This window comes from Crocodylus siamensis, chromosome 11, assembly GCF_052110815.1.
Source record: "Crocodylus siamensis isolate JL-2025a chromosome 11, ASM5211081v1, whole genome shotgun sequence".
In the NCBI taxonomy this organism is placed as follows: Eukaryota; Metazoa; Chordata; order Crocodylia; family Crocodylidae; genus Crocodylus; species Crocodylus siamensis.
In genome coordinates this window covers 66476137-66495726 of record NC_143405.1, presented here as the reverse complement: position 1 = coordinate 66495726, position 19590 = coordinate 66476137, and the positions used below count along the sequence as shown (strand labels likewise).

The 19590-nt window shown below is 58.5% G+C and overlaps 1 protein-coding gene across 2 annotated transcripts; it reads left to right on the top strand.

Moving 5' to 3' along the window:
- Positions 1–2960: 2960 nt before the first annotated feature.
- On the top strand, positions 2961–18332 carry IMPDH2 (inosine monophosphate dehydrogenase 2). 2 transcript variants are annotated; one of them, XM_090022021.1, is made up of 15 exons: positions 2961–3108; positions 3187–3235; positions 3323–3424; positions 3498–3572; positions 3657–3863; positions 5122–5209; positions 5756–5955; positions 6258–6348; positions 6790–6885; positions 8041–8112; positions 9934–10077; positions 10565–10709; positions 10794–10937; positions 18043–18126; positions 18204–18332. In XM_090022021.1, exons 1-15 carry the CDS (start codon positions 3011–3013, stop codon positions 18223–18225), a joined length of 1617 nt encoding a protein of 538 aa, XP_089878147.1. In that variant the 5' UTR covers positions 2961–3010; the 3' UTR covers positions 18226–18332. The 2 variants fall into 2 exon arrangements, with proteins under 2 accessions (XP_089878147.1, XP_089878148.1); XM_090022022.1 differs by lacking the exon at positions 8041–8112.
- The last annotated feature ends 1258 nt before the right edge of the window (positions 18333–19590 follow it).

Genomic DNA, 19590 nt, shown 5'->3' with positions numbered 1-19590 from the left:
CCGGTGAACAACGTGTCTTTATTTGGGGAAGAGAGTGAGAGCCACGAGAGGGGGGCTTGCAAAAGGTTAGTTTCACCGGGTTGTTCTGGGCCTCTCTTCTCCCTCCACCCCTCCTGTGGGGATGCCATGTCCTCCTCTGTTTTGTGTCTTGGGTCGGTTTTACTCTTTGACGCAGTAAATCAGCTGTTTGGAAGTGCCGGTTTGCTGATCGGACCTCAGTGTCAGGCTGCCAGCACAGGGCTCGTTCTCCCAGATAAGATTACTGGCATGTCTAGTGTCCTGCCCCTGGTGACTGCTCCTCTACGCAGATGAGCTATGTGATGGCTGATGGGGTAGGGAGACGAGCACTGCACAGACTATGTCACTGGCTTGCCCCAGGTGACAGCCCTGGAGGTTGGAACGTCAGCAGTGGTCCCTGTTTAAACTGAGCCCACAGCCCCTGCCTTGCTGCTGTTCACATCAGTCACCAGAAGTCTGCTCTTTTGCTGTGGGCAGGTAGACAGCTGTGCTCGTAGTGAGGTGTGAGTGAACCATGGTTCCAGCTGCTGGGACATGGAGACAACTCTAGTTTCTTGAATCTCTTCTCTTTTGCCCTTCTTTTCCCCGTCTTGTTTCTGAGATGTGCTGGAATCGGCGAAAGCTTTTCCCTTGGAGTTGAGAAGGGGTCAGGTTTGGAGGCTCCCACTGGTCACCACCCTGTTCCCAATAGCAAGGAGAGCGTGTGCTCTTGTTCTGTGCCTGTAGGTCACTCATGCTGGGGTAGATGTCAGCCCTCAGCTAGGAGTGGCCCTCGCGTACTGTCTGTGTTAGACAAGGAGGTGTACAGCATGGAAGAGTTTGGGGTGCTATCAGATGTGCCCAGGAACAAGATAGTGAGGAATCTGCTGCAGTAGAACCAGAGGGCTGTGGTCAGGGGATGGGAAATCAGGCCAGCTCTGCCATGCGCTGAAGTGGACTTTCTCCCTTGGTTAGTGACCAAAGCAAGCAGCAGAATGGTAGTGTAAGTAGCTCCCTCTTCCCTCCCCAAGTATAGCTCATCCCACCTAATAGTAGGGAGAGGCTGTGTCTGGCTGAGCTTGTGCTGGGAAGGAGGAGAGACCAGCACATTCCCAAGCAGTGTGGTCCATTTGGCTGGGGGCTCTCAGTGTCAGTGATGTGCTGCAGTTGGTTGCAAGATGCTTCTATTCCCTCCCTGTGGTTTGGTGATCGGAGCGGGCCTCTTGGAGGCCCCACTGCTCTGTTCCTCATGCTGGCTGGATTTGAGAGGGAGTTATCCTGCCTCCTGCCCAGAAACCCAGTGACCTTGAGAGGAAGGACTTGGCTGAGGGGGTGGCATGCCCAGGAGGCTGTGCAAGAATGCAGCTGCAGCTTGCCTGGCTTTCAGAACATGCAGGCCCAGGGCGATCAGTCTGAGAGCAGCGCAAAGATAAAAACCAGGAGTGCAGGGGAGCATTTCTGTTCCCTGCGACCTGCTGAACAGATGGGATGGTCCCATATCTGGTTTGGAAAACCACATAGATAATGCAATGTTGCAAGAGCCTGAAACCACTTGCCAAGCATGAGAGGCTAGAAATAGAGCAGTGAGGGCAGGTGCAGGCTTGGAAGGAGCAGGGACCTGCCAGCAGCTCTGTGTGCTGAAACTGTACACCCTGCTGCACAAAGCCACTGCTCTGGCCCGGTGCGGGTGGAAGAGACCCCGAGTAGGATTCCCATCTGTCTTGAGCAAGTTCTCTAGCTTGGGGTGCTGGCAGGCACAGGGGGTTGTGCAGACACCTCACCGGGTTTTGCCTTCCTGACCTGCGCATTTTCCATTGCTCACCTTTGTCTTTCTGACCTTTGTGTGGAGGGCAGCCATGCCCCTTTCACTCCTTGTTTTAGAGACTACCGATATGCTGTGATCTATGGGTGGGTTTTCTGGAACCTGTCTCTAGCCGGTGGCTGTGGATCCAGTTTGAGATCCACCTTATTTCTTGAGATCATGTCTCCCAGAAGGGCTCCTAGGCGAGCCTAGCAGAGTGCTGTGGCCTGGAGTTGTGAGCCTGGTTATGGGAAGGCTGTTCCTAGTTACATGGTGCAAACTAGTCTGCTGCTTCCTCCTGTAAGAGCTGCAGCGTGAGTGCACTGGGTACCAGTCACGTGGCTGTTGCGGAGGTCTCTGCTCCAGGCGTTGGGCCCCTGCTTTGGCTTGCACAGGGGCTGTTTCGGCTTTCTGTCCCTGGCTGGCTGGCTAAGCTGAGGCGGGCTGCCTTTGTGTCGCGTCCCTCTTGCGTTTGGACCAGGAGAAACCATAGCAAGCGCGACTGACCTGTGCACGTTCCTCGCCGTCATGTCTGACCTGCATACGGCCCTGTCCTGTGGTACTGCTTCTGCCACCTCTAACTGCCCCGGGGCCTGCTGTGCCCTTAGACCCTTGCTTTCTTTCTAAAGATGCGGGTTGCTTCCCTAAGGCTGCAGCGGCCCAGGCCCCGTGCTCAGTCTGGAGGCGGGTTTCCCCTGGTGGGGGGAAGCCTGTAGAGGGGCCGTGTCCCTGTACCCGCGCAGGGGCTGGTGGAGGAAGCCGCACCGGGGCAGCTAGGGCAGGACAGGCCTGGTGCTGGGGCCGCCTCGCAGCGAGCATGCAGCCCCCGCCTGGGGCCGCAGCCCCTGCCCTCAGCTTCCCGCAAAGTGACCTTCCGCGCTCCCCGGCGGCTTCGCCCGCCTTACTGCTCCCGCAGGTGGTTTGCAAGATGCACTTCACTATTTTTTACGTTCCTTTGATCTCTGCTCTTTGTAATCGGCTTGGAAATAAAACAATTGTTTCCCTGCAGCCTTTGTCCGACTCTCTTTGCCCAGCGCCGGCAGGAGCAGGGCCGCCCGCGGCACCGGGAAGCCCCCGCGTGGCGCGGCTGCCGCGCGGCCTCCCGCCGCCGGGGGCGCTGCTCCGCCCGCTCGTGCTGCGCGCGCAGGCCCTTCCCGGCCGCCGTCTGGGGGGAGGGGCGGCCCGAGGTCTCGGCGCGGCGGGCGGGCAGCCATGGCGGACTACCTCATCAGCGGCGGCACCGGCTACGTGCCCGACGACGGGCTGGCGGCCGCGCAGCTCTTCGGCGCCGGCGACGGCCTCACCTACAAGTCAGCGGGAGCCGGGGCGGGGCGGGCGGGGGTTGTGGGGGGCCCCGGGTCCAGCTCTCACCGCCTTTACCCCCGCAGCGACTTCCTCATCCTGCCCGGTTACATCGACTTCACGGCCGAGCAGGTGGTGAGTGCGGGAGCGGGAGCGGGGCGGCCCGGCCCGGCCCGGCCCGGCCCGTGACCGTGCCCCTCCCCCCCCTCCTCCTCCCCCCAGGACCTGACCTCGGCGCTGACCAAGCAGATCACGCTGAAGACGCCGCTGGTGTCGTCGCCCATGGACACGGTGACGGAGGCGAGCATGGCCATCGCCATGGCGGTGAGCGCCGGCACATGCGGCCCCCCCTCCCCCGGCCCCCCTGGCCCCCGGCTCACCGCCGCCTCTCCCACAGCTCACCGGCGGCATCGGCTTCATTCACCACAACTGCACCCCCGAGTTCCAGGCCAACGAAGTGCGCAAAGTCAAGGTGAGCAGCCGGGGCCGGGAGCCCCCGCGGCAGGGCCGGGGCCTGCGCGGCGCGGCGCTCACCTCCTCCCCTCGCCCCTTTCAGAAATACGAGCAGGGCTTCATCACCGACCCCGTGGTGCTGAGCCCCAGGGACCGGGTGCGAGACGTTTTCGAAGCCAAGGCGCGGCACGGATTCTGCGGCATCCCCATCACGGACAATGGGAAGATGGGCAGCAAGCTGGTGGGCATCATTTCCTCACGGGACATCGACTTCCTGAAGGAGCTGGAGCATGACCTGCCCCTCAGCGAGGTCAGCCGCGGCCCCGCAATGCAGGGGGTGGTGGTGGTCAGCTGTGGCTCCGTGCTCTGCTCCACACGCTGGACGGCGTGTCAGTTGCTGGCAGCACCCATTGCGGGGCTGTAACCAGAGCTGCAGCGCTGTCAGGTTGCAGCGTGCCGCGCTTCTTGGAGCTGCCTGCTGTCTCGGGGCTATATTTAGCTCCAGCTGGTGCTGCTTGCTCACGTTTCGGGAGCCACGGAGGAGCTAGCAGGCCTGCTGACTGCCTGTCTGGGCCCCACACCAGGCCCACATTCCTGCGAGGGCACGCAGCTCTTGGGCAGGGCTGCGAGCGGGCTCTGCACAGCCATCCGGGAGCCCAGGACTCCAGCCTGCGATGCAGCGGACAGGCTGCAGGGAAGCCTGCGGGGCCTCTCCAGGACGAGCTGCACCCGTCCTTGCCGGCCAGCTCTTTTGCTCATGGCCACTTCTTCTGGCACCTCTGTTCTTGCCGCCTGAGGCTAAACAAGCCCATCCCTGCCTTGGCTTTGGGTCAGACAGCTTTGCTTCCCCCCATGTCCCTAAGCTGTGCTGTAGGATAGTGTACAAGTGCGTGTTGGGCCTGGCTGTCGGGACATGCGTGGGTGGGTGTGTTTTGTTTTAGAACCTGTCGTGCCCATCCCCAGCCTTCCCTGAAGTACAGAGTGCTTCCAGGCAGAGTCCAGCAAAGGCCAGCCTGCCCCTAGCGCTGTCTGCTTGCCAGCCTGCCCACCTGTGGGGACACATGCCAGGAACAGCTGGGGCCCTGTCCCACATTTGCCTGGTTCAGTCTATTCAGGGTGCTTGGGTCTGTGGTCTGTGCTGTTGAAATCCTGAGGAGTGAGCAAGGCCCTTCCCTGTTCTGGGCCATCTTGCTGAGCTGGCTGTAGCCTGGGCCCTTCCATCTGCTTCAAGCAATGCACTTGTGGAGGCTGTGCCCTGCTCCCCTGGGTCTGAGCCCACCTGGCTTGTGGCAGGGTGGGGGTAGGAGGCTGAGCCGTACATTCCCCATGCGTTGTAGGCTCCCTTCCCATACCATCGCATGGGAGACAACCAGGGGTCCACGGCTTCTTGCAGTCTGTGCTGGGGTACCTCCACGAGACAGGCTGGCTCCATCTCTGGTTGGGCAGGTTTTCATAGTTTCATAGTTTCATAGTAGCTAGAGTCGGAAGGGACCTAGGTAGATCATCTAGTCCGACCCCCTGCCTTAGCAGGAAAGAGCACATGTCTGCTCCGTCCTTGTCTTCCTTAGATCATGACAAAACGGGAGGATCTCGTCGTGGCCCCTGCAGGGGTCACGTTGAAAGAAGCAAATGAAATTCTACAGAGGAGTAAAAAAGGTACCTAGGGTCATCTGTGTGGCATGGGGAAGCCATGCATGGCATAGCATGTGGGAGCACATACTCCTGCACATGTGTGGAAATGCTTTCCTGCTCCTCCAGCCTGGGTTGTGCACATCGACAGGATGGGAGGGTCTGCCAAGAGCCAAGGGCCATGTGGGGTCTTCCAGGCATGTGGCTTCCTGACTTTGGTGGAAGAGTAGACACAGGCAAATACATGGGGCACCCCTGAGCTTGCACCAGGGAGCTGAACTTGCCCCCTCACATCTGTCCTGAACCCAAGGGGTTGTTGCCAGTTCCAGGCCACAAAGTACAAACACTGAGGGTGCCCTGATGGCAGGTCTCTGATATTATACCCTGCTCATTATACCCTCATCCATGCCAAAATGCCATTGGGCCTGCTTGGGCTGCAACCTCGCTTCAAGCTGGGGCCCTCGGCCTAGAGCTGGGCTCCTGCAAGGGGGGCCTCTGCTTTGTAGGGTCAATGTGTAGATGTCTGTCTCGTGGGAAACCCAGTGGCAGTGACATGTCTGTGCTTGTTTCCAGGCAAGCTGCCCATTGTTAACGAGGATGATGAGCTGGTCGCCATCATTGCCCGCACAGACCTCAAGAAGAACCGTGACTATCCACTGGCCTCAAAGGATGCCAAGAAGCAGCTACTGTGTGGGGCAGCCATCGGCACCCACGAGGATGACAAATACCGCCTCGACCTCCTGGTGCAGGCCGGCGTGGATGTCGTCGTGCTGGTGAGCACCTGGGTGGGCTGCGTGCCTTGAGATGGCACCTTTGGCTCCTCCTCTAGCTTGACCAAACTTCCAAAAAAGGTCACGTGCCTGCCTTCCTTGTGATCTTCCACAGACTGCTAAGTAGCAACGGTCATGATGTGTCTTTTAATTACGTCGATCAAAGCAGCCTTGGGCTCTCTGTTCCAGAGCTGCCGTCTCTGCTGAGCCCTGCCCCAACCACACATGGTGTGTGTCCATCACACCCGGCTCAGTGGGGCTTTGCAGGGCTCGTTGGTCAGCCTACTCTGTGCTCTCTCTGCCAGGATTCCTCTCAGGGGAACTCCATCTTCCAAATCAACATGATCAAGTACATCAAGGAGAAGTACCTCAGTCTGCAGGTCATCGGTGGCAACGGTAAGGACCTCCCTGCACTGGCCTGGCTTCTAGGCTTAGCTGCTTTCAGGTGCAAGGGAGTTTGTAGCAGTGGGACTTGGGTCCCCCCTGTGCCTGCTGTGTTCCCTCATGTTGGTGAAGCCACCCTGCAAATGCCAGGAGCTGTTTTAGAGCAAGCCACTCATTGAGAGCTATTAGGACCCAGTGAGGCAGGGGGGCAGTCCCCAGCCATGGCCCTTTCACTCAGTTCAGTTGTGTAGGTTTAAACCATGCTGGGGTTCCAGTTGTCCTAGACTGCAGCCTGCTGTGGGCCTCCTTCCCCCTCCCCTCCGCATCCTGTCGCACTGGGACTGAGCTCAGGAACAGCAGAGAGGCAGGTCTAGCTCTCCAGCCTGAGGCATGTGGCAGGTGACAGCTACAGGCAGTGGAGGAAGCCATGTGTCACTGCTCTGTCTTCCCTAGTGGTGACGGCAGCCCAGGCAAAGAACCTGATCGACGCTGGGGTGGATGCGCTGAGGGTTGGGATGGGCAGCGGCTCCATCTGCATCACACAGGAAGGTACCAAAGCCGTTGCATGTCTCCTGCGTGAGTAGAGGAGCAGAGAAAGTGGCTGAATGTGGGGCACCCCTCGGGACCTGGTGAAACTGGCAGCCCCTGGCGCTCGTGGGTGGGTGGGGGCTGTGCCGCAGGACCAGCCAGCCCCTGGTGCCAGCTGTGACCCTCCTCCCAGGGCACATGTGTACTCTCCCCTTCCTCTTTTGTGCTCTCCTTTCTCTCTATCTTTCTCTTTCCAGCACCTCTTGCTTGGTTGTGGTTGTTGAGGTCAAATCTTTGGGCTCGTGACAGCAGAAAGGGCCTTTTCCAGTGCTGGCCAAGAGCTCAGCTGCAGACCAGAGACAGTAGGGGTACAGGGGGTGGCACTACCATAGGGCAGTGGCCATGAGGTGCCCAGTGTGGTCAAGGAGGCAGCAGCAAGGAGGTTGTCATCCCTAAGTGCCTACCTGTGGTGTCCACAGCAGCCAGCAAGAGCCTTATACCCTGGAAAACCATGCACAGGAGTGGAGGGAGCTGCTAGGCCCTGCCAGGCCAGGGGAGGCTTGAGTGTCATGGCAGCCAAGGCCAGGCACCGACAGTTCTCTTGGCTGCACTGCAGTCTGCCAGGGTCGGCCAGGGCCAGGCTGAGTGTAAGGCTGAGGCTGGTGTCCAGGGAAGCAGCCCCAGGCTGTGTGCAGGCTACTGCATTCCCTGTAGCTGTCTGAGCAGAGTAGCCTGCAGCAGCAGGCCTGGAAGGGTCTTGTGGTAGGGATGTCTCAGTTGGGAGTCTCCCTGTCCTGCTGTGTTGGCAGGGGCCTCAGCTTGGCCCTTTCAGAACCAGCAGCTCTGAGCTTCCCTCCACTGGCTCCCATTGATTGAAGCTAGCAATGTTAGGGCAGGATGGGGGCAGAGCAGTTGATCTCCCCAGCAGACATGGGTGTAGAACCACTGTGTGAGCAGGGAGCCCCCAAAGTGACACCCTCAGGGCAGGGCAGAGCAGCGCCAGGTGCTTGTGGAGCCAGTGCTGCAAGGCACATCCTGCCCCCAGCCCAGCAGCTCAGCCCAGCTTCGGGAAGCCTGCTGTCCCCTAGGCCGCGGCTCTACCCAGTTCCTCGCCCCCGCCGGGGCCCTCCTGCTGCTGCTGCTGTTTCTAAACTGTGTGTGTTTGTTTCTGTTTAGCTGCTCCAAAGATCCCTCCAGACCTAAAGTCCCACAGCCCCAAATGCCCTTCTACTGTCACGGGCACCTATAGTAAGTCACCTGCCCTGTTCCCAATCCCAATTCTGTGTCTAGAAGCAAGACCCTGATTTGGCTGCACTTGGCCCTTCTGCTTGTTTGAGAATAATTTAGTGGTAGATGCACTTGGGGTTTTGTGGCTTTGGATACTGGTGTTGCCCCCGGCGGAAGCCGAGGAGCCTTCCGGAGTCTCTAAAGCAGGGTTCTGGTGGTCCAGAGCAGGGTGCAGAGCTGCAACTCCAGACCCCAGGTCAGAGTTCAGCTGAGCTCCCTTCTAGCTCTTCTGATGCTGCAGCAGGGGTTTGAATGTGGGGATGGAGCAATGTCTTGGCAGAGCCTGCCCCCCCCGCCCCCGGCATCACTGGCAGGAGGACTGCAGCAGCAGCAGCTCAGCTGTGCTGAGCTAGCCTGCACTGAGAAGGGGCTTTCACCGTAGAGAAGTTCCAGGCGCTTTCCCAGGGATGCCGGGGCCAGGAGTGTGGAAGGAATCCTGCCCCCCCCCCCCGGGTTCCTGTCATGACAGGAGCAAGGAGGGGCCTTTCCCCTTCTTGCTCATTGATGCATCACAACAGGGAGAGGCTCAGGGTCAGATCCCCACATTGTGCCCCTTCAGCGCAGTCTGGGAGGAGCCGGCTCTCCTGCAAGCCCAAGGCAGCATCTCGAACCCTGCTTTGGAAGCCTGTACCGGCCCCACCGAGCCTTGGTACTGGGTGCTCCCACCCCCAGTTCCAGAAGCTCAGTCACAAAGGGCTGGTCTTTGCCATTGCTGTCATGTTGCAGCCACAAACCTGCTGCATTGCTGTGGCGGGGGCTCTGCTTCCATCGGGGGCTGTTGCCCAGGCAGGCTGGGGCTCAGCCCAGCCTGTGGCAGCATGGCACCAGCATAGACCACCCCTTCAGTACTAACAGCATCATGCTGCTGCTACCAGGTGCTCCTCCGTGGCTGGCCAGGGTGCGGCTCGGAAGAACACCCTCCGCCAAAGCTCCTGCCTGTAGTCAGGCTTCTAGTCTGGGCTGCCAGTGCTTGACATGAGGAGCTGTGAAAGGCTCCACACTGCAGCAGGGCCCAAGTGCCCAGGAGCTGGCCGGCCCCTGGGGCAGCCAGGACGCTGCGCCAACCCTAAGACTTGCACTGGATCACTAATCATGCATGCTCGTGATCTCTGCTCTGTTGCACTAACTGCCATGGGGAAGCAGCCTTTGGGGAATGGGGGCCCCATCAAATGTGCCTCTGTCCTCAAGGGCCTGTGACTGCTAATCCGGGGAGAGTGCCAGTAAATCTGAGCCTGATGACTCCTGGCACGTGCTGCTGGCTGCACATGAGACCTGTGGCTGCATGGAGGGAGGGGGAAGGGAGCACCAGTCCCCATATGCCCTTGCTGAGTCCTGCCTCTGTCTCTTCTCCTGCCTTTGGAGGTGGCAGGGCTCCCCTCCCTCTACCCTTGTGAGCGTCGGGAGGCTGCTGGCTGGGGCGGGCGGTGGGCTGTAGACGCACTGGGGACTCTCAGTGTTCTCGGTCTGGCCCTTCCCCCCATCCCTCCCTGCCCCTCTGGGCCTGACCAGACACTGAATTGGGGCCCCTGACTGACCTGCGGCTGTGCCCCCTGCCGTGCCCAGGCTGCTGGCACAGCCCCACATCCCCCCCAGAAACCCTCAGGGATGGAGGGGCCCATGCAGCTTCTCCACAGTCATTTGCTGCTCGTCTCGGGAGCAGCAGCCTGGGGGTCTGGGACCCTGTCCATGTGAGTACGCGTGTGAGAAGGTCATGCATCTCGTGAGGAGGGAGCCGTGGCGGGGCTGGGCTGACAGTTCCTGCTCCTCTTTCTCTGGGTCCAGTGCTGGCGTGTGGCAGGCCCCAGGCCACAGCTGTGTACAAGGTGTCCGAGTACGCACGGCGGTTTGGGGTGCCTGTGATTGCGGATGGAGGGATCCAGACAGTGGGCCACATCGCCAAGGCCCTTGCACTTGGTGCCTCCACAGGTGAGCAGGGAGCTTGGCCCTGATGTTGGATTTCTGGGCATTAGCCCATATCTGGCACCCCCCTGCAGCCTCCCTAGACCCCCGGGCCTGTGAGCGGATTCTGTAGACCCAGCTCTGGGGCTCTCCTAAGGCTGCCCTGCCCAGGGGTGGGGTCAGTCAAATGCCTGGAGACTGATCTGCTCATGGCGCTGAGCTCCTGTTCCATCAGAGCCAGAACTCTGCTCCAGAAGCCCCCACCTCAGAGTCCTCCCACCTCCCTTCGCCATGGGTGGGTAGCAGTCCTTCCCTGGTGCCTCTGCAGAACTATGCAGCCCTCTCCCAGCACCTGCTGCATGTCTGGCCCCCTCACATCCCTCAGCCCCACTGGGATGCAGTGGCACGCAGGAGCCCCCCAGCCTGCTCCAGGTCACTAAGTGCCACCTTGTCCCGCTTGGGCTGCTGTGATATCCCTACTTTTGCTGACCCACTGCTCTTTTTCTGGCTGCAGTGATGATGGGCTCCCTCCTGGCTGCCACCACGGAGGCCCCTGGTGAGTACTTCTTCTCAGATGGGATCCGGCTAAAGAAATACCGAGGGATGGGGTCGCTGGACGCCATGGACAAGAACCTAGGCAGCCAGAACCGGTACTTCAGGTAGGAGCAGCCTGGTGCAAGAACCAGGGACTCGGGCAGCCCCGGGGCAGGCTATGACAGCCTCCTTGTTTCCTCCCACTGCAGCGAAGCAGACAAAATCAAAGTGGCACAGGGGGTCTCGGGCGCGGTGCAGGACAAAGGCTCCATCCACAAATTCATTCCGTACCTGATTGCTGGTATCCAGCACTCCTGCCAGGACATCGGTGCCAAGAGCCTCACCCAAGTCAGGTAGGCACTGTGCACACTCGGCCTCATGCGCTGCTGCCCTTCCCATCCCCAAACAGGCATCCCTGGGCCTGCCTGCTGCCCGGCTCCATTGCTGCCGAGGGATCATAGAATCCTAGAGAAGTGGGGCTGGGAGGGAGGGCCACAGCTACTCCAACCCCTGCCTGAGGCAGGGTCAGCCCTGTCCAAACCAGCCCAAACAAACCATCATCTCCTGAGCATTGGCACTACCCAGTCCCTGTCCGCAGCCTGAGCTGCAGCCAACACCCAGGGCCTCTGTGGAAGGCTTAAGGGCACCTGGAACAGTGCCTGTCCAATCTCATCATTGGAGGTGTCCATGAAGGAGAGTCCACCCCTTCCCTGGGATCTGTTCCACTGCCTCCCTACTCTCACGGTGAAGAAGTGTTTCCTGAGATCCATTCTAAACTTTCTTTGCTGCAACTTCAAGCTATTGGTCCATGTCCTCCTCTTTGCAGCAAGAGAGAAAAGGTGCTTTCTTTCTTCATGGCAGTCCTGCCAGTATTTGCAGACTGCTCTCATGTCCCTTACTTAGCATCTTTTCCATAAGCTGAACATGTCCAGCTCCTTCAGCTTTTTCTTGTAGGGCTTGCCTTCTAAGCCCATCATCATCTTTGTTACCCTCCTCTGGACACTGAAACTTCTCCACATCCTCTTAAAACAGGGAGCTCAGAACAGTGCACAGTTCTGTACTCAACACTGTTCAGGCCTCATTTAGAGGTGCCCTCACCTCCCATGTCTTGCACCTAATTCTCCTATTGATGCACCCCAAAACTGTGTTAGCCTTTTCATAGTTTGTAGGGTCTGAAGGGACCTGAGCAGATCATCAAGTCCGACCCCCCTGCCATGGCAGGAAAGAGTACTGGGGTCAAACGACCCCAGCAAGGTGATTGTCAAGCCTTGTCTTAGACCCCCAGGGTAGGAGCCAGCACCACTTCACGTGGAAGTTGGTTCCAGACCCGAGCCGCCCTGACAGTGAAGTAGCGCCTCCTGATGTCTAGCTTGAATCTACCCTCTGCCAGCTTGGGACCGTATTTCTAGTCAATCCTGGTTGTGCTCGGGAGAACAGGGACTCCCCCAATACCTGCTGGTCCCTTCTGACTAGTTTGTAACAGGCCACTAGATCCCCCCTCAGCCTTCTCTTGTGGAGGCTGAACAGGTTCAGGTCCCGTCGCCTATCCTCATAGGGCCTGCCCTGCTGCCCCCGATCATGCGAGTGGCCTCCTCTGGACCCTCTCCATGCTGTCCACATCCCTCCTGAAGTGCAGCGCCCAGACCTGGACGCAGTCCTCCAGCTGCGGCCTGACCAGTGCCTCAGAGGGGGAGGATCACCTCCCTGGACCTGCTCGAGATGCATCTGTGGATTCACGACAAGGTGCGGTTGGCCTTCCTAACTGCCTCCCCGCACTGCCAGCCCATGTTCATCTTGGCATCAATGATGACTCCAAGATCCTTTTCTGCCCCTGCACTGACGAGAAGGGAGTTCCCCAGCCTGTAGGTATGCTGCCGGTTGTTCCTCCCCAGGTACAGCACCTTGCACTTGTTGGTGTTGAATCCCATCTTATTCTCATCCGCCCACCCCCATAACCCATCCAGGTCTGATTGTAGCCTATTCCTCCCTTCTAGCGTGCCCACATCCCCCCACATCTTAATGTCAGCAGCAGATTTGAACAGGGGCTTTTTACCCCCTCGTCCAAGTCACTGATGCCTATGTTGAACAGTGCGGGCCCGAGGACCGAGCCCTGGGGGACCCCACTGCCCACATCCCCCCAGGGCAAACATGACCCGTCCACCGCCGCTCTCGGGGTGTGGCCCTCCCGCCACTTGGTGACACATCTGACTGTGGGGGTGTCGACACCACAGCCCCCAGTTTCTTAATGAGAATGGGGTGAGAGACAGTGTCGAAGGCCTTTTGAAAGTCCAGGAAGACGATGTCCACTGCTACCCCTGCAGCTAAGGATTTGGTGACCTGGTCGTAGAAGGCCACCAGGTTGGTCTGACAGGACCTGCCTCTAATGAACCTGTGTTGGTTGCCCCTGAGCATAATCTCCCCCGCTGGTCCCTCGTGGGCATGGGTCAGGATAATTCTCTCAAAAAGCTTGCCCAGGATCAAAGTAAGACTAAGTGGCCTATAGTTTCCTGGGAGAGTCCTCCTCCCTCTCTTTTTTGAAGATGGGAACCACGTTGGCCCTCTTCCAGTCCTTTGGCACCACACCAGAGCACCACGAGTGCTCGTACAGCTGAGCCAGGGGTCCCGCTATAACCACAGCTAATTCCCTCAGCACTCAGGGGTGGAGATCGTCTGGACCAGCTGATTTAATATGTCCAGTCCCTCCAGAAGTTCCCCGACTAGATCCTCCCTGACCCTTGGTCTGGGTGCGCCTCCCCTGGGGCCTGAGGGGGGCCCGGTGGGGAGTCTGATCCAGTCTCTGCTCAGGAAAATGGAGGCAAAGAAGTCGTTAAATATGTTAGCTTTGTCATCTGGTGTGACGACCAAATTTCCTAGCGTGTCTTGCAGGGGCCCCACGTTACCCGGTACCTTCTTTTTGCCCCCTATGTATTTAAAAAAGGACTTCTTGTTGTCCTTGATCCAGGAAGCTCGTCCCAGTCCCATCTCCGCCTTGGCCTTCCTGACCCCCCCTGCATCCCCGAGCAACCACAGTGTAGTCCTCCCTGGGGATGGCCCCTCCTTTCCATTGGGTGTGCGCCTCCCTTTTAGCTAGGAGATGTTCCCGGATGCTTTTGGTGAGCCACGGGGGCTTGTGTGCCCTCCTGCCCCCTTTGATCCGTGTTGGGACTACCTCCCTTTGGGCTTGGAGGATCGTCTCCTTAAGGAGCGACCACTCTTCTTGGACACCCGACTCCCCTCCCTTCTGGGACCTTAATCCTTCCCTGACTATTCTCCTTAGCTCATTGAAGTCTGCCCTCCCGAAATCTAGGGCTGCTGCCTTGCTGCAGGCCTTTGCCACCTTGCGCTGGATGGCGAATCCCAGCAGGTGGTGATCACTGTTGCCCAGGTGGTCGAGCACCTGCAGCCCCCGCACCAGGTCGTCACCCATGGCCAGCTCCAGGTCCAACAAGGCATCTCCCCTGCTGAGGCTGTGCAGTCGCATTAAACCCACATTTTGTGCAGCCACATTGAGTCTGTGTTCTGCCAAGACTCCCAAGTCCTTTTCCATAGAGGTGCTGTCCAGCTGGGTGTCCCCCACTTGGTAATTGTGTGTGGGATTATCCCTCCTGAGGTGCACCACCTGGCATGTCTGCACTGAGCTGCATCCTGTTGCTCTAGCCTAATTCCTTCTGAATTGTGCTCACATCCTCCAGCATGTTCCCAGTGCCCCCCAGTTTCATGTCATCTGCAGACATGCTCAAGAAATGTTCAATGCCAGCATCTAAATCATTAATAAACATGTAGAATAGCACGGGGGGACTCCACTTGAAACCTCCTGCCGTTCTGATATGGACCCATTAATAATTGCTGGTAGTAGTTTTAAGCAGCCACATTTCTCCAGTTTGTTTCTGAGATGGTCATATGGGCCCAGGTCAAAAGGCTGGCTGAAGTCTGGATACACGATACCCAGAGTTCCCTTCATCCACCCAAGCAGTTACTTCATCAGAGGAGGGGGCTAGGTTCATTTGACATGATTTGCTTTCCATAAATGGATGCTGACTTCTTGGGATCAGCCTTTCCTCCCCCAGATGCTTGCGATGGCCTTCCTCAGGAAACTCCAGTCACTTCCATAGATTTCACAGACATCAGGGCTGGAAGGGACCTTGGAAGAATGAGTCCAGTCCCCGCCCAAAGGGCAGGAAGTCAGCCAGGGTCACAGCATCCCAGCAAGATAAGCATCCTATTTGCTCTTGAAGGTGTTCAATGTAGGTGCTTGAACCACCTCCGCTGGCAGACTGTTCCAGACCTTGGGGGTTTGGACAGTAAAGAAATTCTTCCTTATGTCCAGCCTGAAATGGTCTTGCAGGAGTTTGTGACCGTTCGACCTCGTCATCCCTTGGGGCGCTCTGGTGAACAGACGTTCCCCCAGATCCCGGTGGTCACCCCGATAAACTTATAGGTGGCCATCAGATCACCCCTGAGCCTACGCTTTTCCAGGCTAAAGAGTCCCGTGGCTCTCAGCCTGTCATCGTAAGATCTGTTTTCCTGACCTCTGATCATGCGCGTGGCTCTCCTCTGGACTCTCTCAAGCTTCTCCACATCCTTTTTGAATTGTGGAGCCCAAAACTGGACGCAGTACTCCAGCTGCGGCCTCACCAAGGCCGAGTACAAGGGGAGAATGACGTCCCGGGATTTGCTCGAGAAGCATCTATGGATGCAAGCCAGCATTTTGGTCGCTTTACTAGCTACAGCATCGCATTGGAGGCTCATGTTCATCTTCTGGTCAGTGATGACCCCCAAGTCTCTTTCTTCCATGGTGTTAGCCAGCGTAGCACTGCCGAGCCTATAAGGATGCTGCAGGTTTTTCCTCCCAAGGTGGAGGACCTTGCATTTTTCGGTGTTAAACACCACCAGGTTCTCGTCCGACCATTTGCTGAGATTATCCAGGTCAGCCTGGATCACCCGCCTATCTTCTGGCGTGGATGCTTTGCCCCAAAGTTTGGTGTCATCGGCAAACTTGGCCAGTCCACTCCTGACTCCAGTGTGCACATCATTAATGAAGATGTTGAACAGTATGGGTCCCAGGACAGAGCCTTGAGGGACCCCACTGGCCACAGGGCACCACGATGAGTGACTGCCATCGATTACAACCCTCTGGGTCCAACCACGGAGCCAGTTTCCCAGCCAGTGGATCGTGGTGGAGCCAAGGCCACAACTGGGCAGTTTGGCCAAGAGGTGATCATGGGATACCAGATCAAAAGCTTTTTTGAAGTCAAGATATATGACATCACTCTCTTCTCCCTTGTCGAGATGATAGGTCACCTGGTCGTAGAAGGAAATGAGATCGAAGGAAGCAAGACCTACCCACAACAAACCCGTGCTGGCTATCCCTCAGGATGTTGGCGTCAGTCAGTCCATTAAGGGTGGCCTCTTTAATAAACTTTTCTAAGATCTTCCCTGGGATAGAAGTCAGGCTAATGGGCCTGTAGTTAGCCGGATCCACTTCCCTCCCCTTCTTGAAGATCGGCATCACATTGGCCTTCTTCCAGTCTTCGGGCACTACACCAGAGCGCCAGGAGTTTTCAAAGACCCGTGCCAGGGGCTGGGCTATGACGCTCGCCAGCTCCTGGAGTACCCTGGGGTGCAGATTGTCAGGGCCGGCTGACGTGAAGGTATCCAGCTTCTCAAGGTGTTCCTTCATGAGGTCAGCATTGATGGAGGGCTGGGGATCTCCCTCACCCGGACCGCCCTGTCCAGTAGCGGGCATGGGCGTCCCATGGGACTGATGAAAGACCAATGCAAAGTACCCATTTAATAGGTTGGCTTTTTCCTGGGCGTCAGTTGCCCCATCTGGTTCAGCAGGGGTCCAGCGTTGCCCTTGCTTTTCCTCCGGCTCCCCATACATGTAAAAAAGGACTTTTTATTGTCCTTGATGCTCGAAGCTAGTTGGAGTTCAGTTGCAGCCTTGGCTTTCCTGGTTTGCTCCCTGCAGGACCGGACCAGTGCAGAATAATCCTCCTTGGAGGTGAATCCCGTCCTCCATTCTTTGTAGGCCTTTCTTTTTTGTCTCCAGGAGGTCTGCTAGGTCCCTGGAGAGCCAGGGGGGCTGCTGTGCCTTCTTGCTGCCTTTCCGCTGAGATGGAATACGCTTAGCTTGTGCATTGAGGATTGCTTCCTTGAGGAGCAACCACTCTTCTTGAACTCCCCTTCCCTCTCCCTGCGGTCACGGTCCCTGAGGGCCTGACCAACTAGCCTCCTGAGCTTGTCAAAGTCGGCTTTGCTGAAGTCAAGGACTTCCGTGTTGCTGACTGACTTGCCAGCTTTACGGCGGATGGTGAAGGTGATCAGCTTGTGGTTGCTGTCACCCAGCTTCCCATCGAGCACTAGGTCGTCCCCCGTAGCCAGTACCAGGTCGAGCAGCGTTTTGCCTCTCGTTGGCCCGTAGACTTCTTTTCGCTACTGCGGTGAGAGTAACCGCTCTGTAGTTCCCCGCGTCCCCCTCCTTGCCTCTTTTAAAGAAGGGTGCCATGCTGGCCTGTCTCCCGCAGCTTGGTGAAGATCACTGCCGAGGGCTCTGGCATCTCTGCCTCTTCCTTCAGGACCCTGTGCTGAGGCTCCTCCGGCCCTGCTGACTGAACTTGCTCTGACTTAAGATGGTCCGAGAGCTTTTGATATCTCCTCCCTCAGCTTTTTCCTTCTGTACCCAGATGATCCCCACTCGGTGTCTGGCTACAGCTTCATTTTTCTGTGAAGACTGAGGCAACGTTAGGTGTGGAGCAGCTCCACCTTCCTCACCTCTTCGGTTCTGAGTTCCCTGGCACCTTAACAGCTTCCTGGGTCCTTCTTTTCTTGCCAACACCTCGTGCGCGACTCCCCTGGCAGGTGCAGCTCTGTCCCTATTTTTGCCTTCCGGGTCTAGCCCTGCAGGTCTGGCCGTTTCCTGTCTGTGTCCTGGGTGACCTGCGCGTCCTTCCGTTGCCACATGCTTTCCTCTTGCACCTGAGGGGTTTTCACAGCCTCCTGCAGCCTTGCTGGGCTTTTGCCTTTCTTGTGCTTCCATCCTCCCAGGACAGGTGCATGGTGGAAGTGCAATTGTCTCCTTCAGTCCATCCTGCCCTGCCCATATCAGTGCCTTGAGGCAGATGACATGACCTGGGGCCTTCCCTGGCTCAGGAGCTGGGACTGTAGCATCATGATTGCTTGCTCCACGCTGTCACCTTCACACCCTGCACAAGTTCCTCCCAGGGGTTGGGGTGGAGGCGAGATGGAGCATGCCTTAGTTGTGCCGTGTGTCTTCTGGCACTGTACTCGCACAAGATAGGACCCAGCTTGGCCCCTCACGTTGGGCTGCACAGTCTCGGGACATTGCAGTCTCCCATGGGGCCTGGGGCATGGCTGCACTCTCCGCCCCCCGCAGCGTCGCCCCTTCTCCCTCCTGCCCTGGGCCTGGCACTGGTCCAGCACTGCCTCTACCTACAGGGCCATGATGTACTCGGGGGAGCTGAAGTTTGAGCGCAGGACGGCGTCGGCGCAGGTGGAAGGCGGGGTGCACAGCCTGCACTCGTGAGTGCCCGGGCGTGGGGGGGAGGCTGGGGGGGTCGGGGCGGAGGCTGCCCTGTGCTAACCGTCCTGTCCCGCAGGTACGAGAAGCGGCTGTTCTGAGCACCCTGCCCGCAGAAGTGCCCGTGCCCGCGATGCCTGGACCGGACAGGACCAGCTGCGGGGGGACGCGCACGTGCAGTGCCGCCAATAAACGGGGAAGGACGTGGCGCCCCTGCACTGGCCTGGCTCTTCACACGCTTCGGGGGTGGGGGGGCTGGGGACTCCGGGGAAATGCGTGCATCCGCACAGGTTGACAGCAGCCCCGCTCCCATCCCTGAACGGTTGGGTGGCACACACGGCGGTCCTCTCCGCCAGTTGGTGGCGGAGGAAGGTGGGCGGATGCTAGTTCCCTTTGTACTGCTTATGACAAGTGAACTGAACCCTGGTCTCTGCCCCCCCCCCACCTGACTTGAGTGCACGAGCAGCTGCTCCCCCCATCTGTATCCCCAGCGCATACGCGCAAAGTGGCACGGGGCGCGTACACATGCATGCACATTTGCACACGTGTGGGAAACACCTCCCCCAGCCCCAGCGAGGCGCTGTCCTGTGCTTGATCATCCCTTCCCCCCATTCCGCAACTGCCATGGGGTCTCCCACCAGCGACCGGCAGTGATGCGGGTGACCCTCCCCTACAAGGGACTGGGGGGGCGCTGTGTGCGCATGCATGGTGGCACACAGTTGTACATGTGCTCCTGCGGCCCCCAATGTGCGTGTTGCCTCCTCCCACCAGCAGCGTGCGGTCACGTGCTCAGCCCCGTCTCCAATCTCATTCGCCCCATGTGGTCACGTGCCCTGGTCTGGTGACAGTGGAGGGAACATACATACATGTTTGGACACGTGCACTTGTATCTGCACACGTGAGACAGACCTGCCCCCTCCCACCAGCACCGGGTCCAGTGGAGGAGCACTGTGTGCACATGCCCCCCCAAGCACAGGGCGCCACGGCCCAATTTACACACTTGTGCGTGGTGGAGGGCCCTCTCCCTGTAGCAAGTCCCGGGAGTTCTGCCAGAGATGCACAAGTACATGCGGGGCCTGCACGCGTGCATGCGGCCATGTCTGTGGCAGCACAAGCAAGGTTGTCTCCCTGCTTGTGGCTCCCACTGAAAGGCTGCATGTGTGTGCATGCACCCACAAGTACACATGCGCGTGCCCGTGCTGCATCCTGTGCCTGGCTCATGCCCTCTGCTCCTGGCCCTAACCCAGCTCAGCTGCTCCTGCCTCGCCCATGGCCCTGCTCACACCACCAGCGTCAACTGTGCACAGCTGCATCTTGTGCATGCGCATCAGAACCACCATGTGCACAACAGGGACACACAACCCTCGTGCCTGGGGCAGTCACATGCCACAGGGGCTGCTACAGGCCCCATCCTCTTGGCACCGCTGCACCCAGACGTCCTTCTGTGGCACCCATGGCCCCTCTTC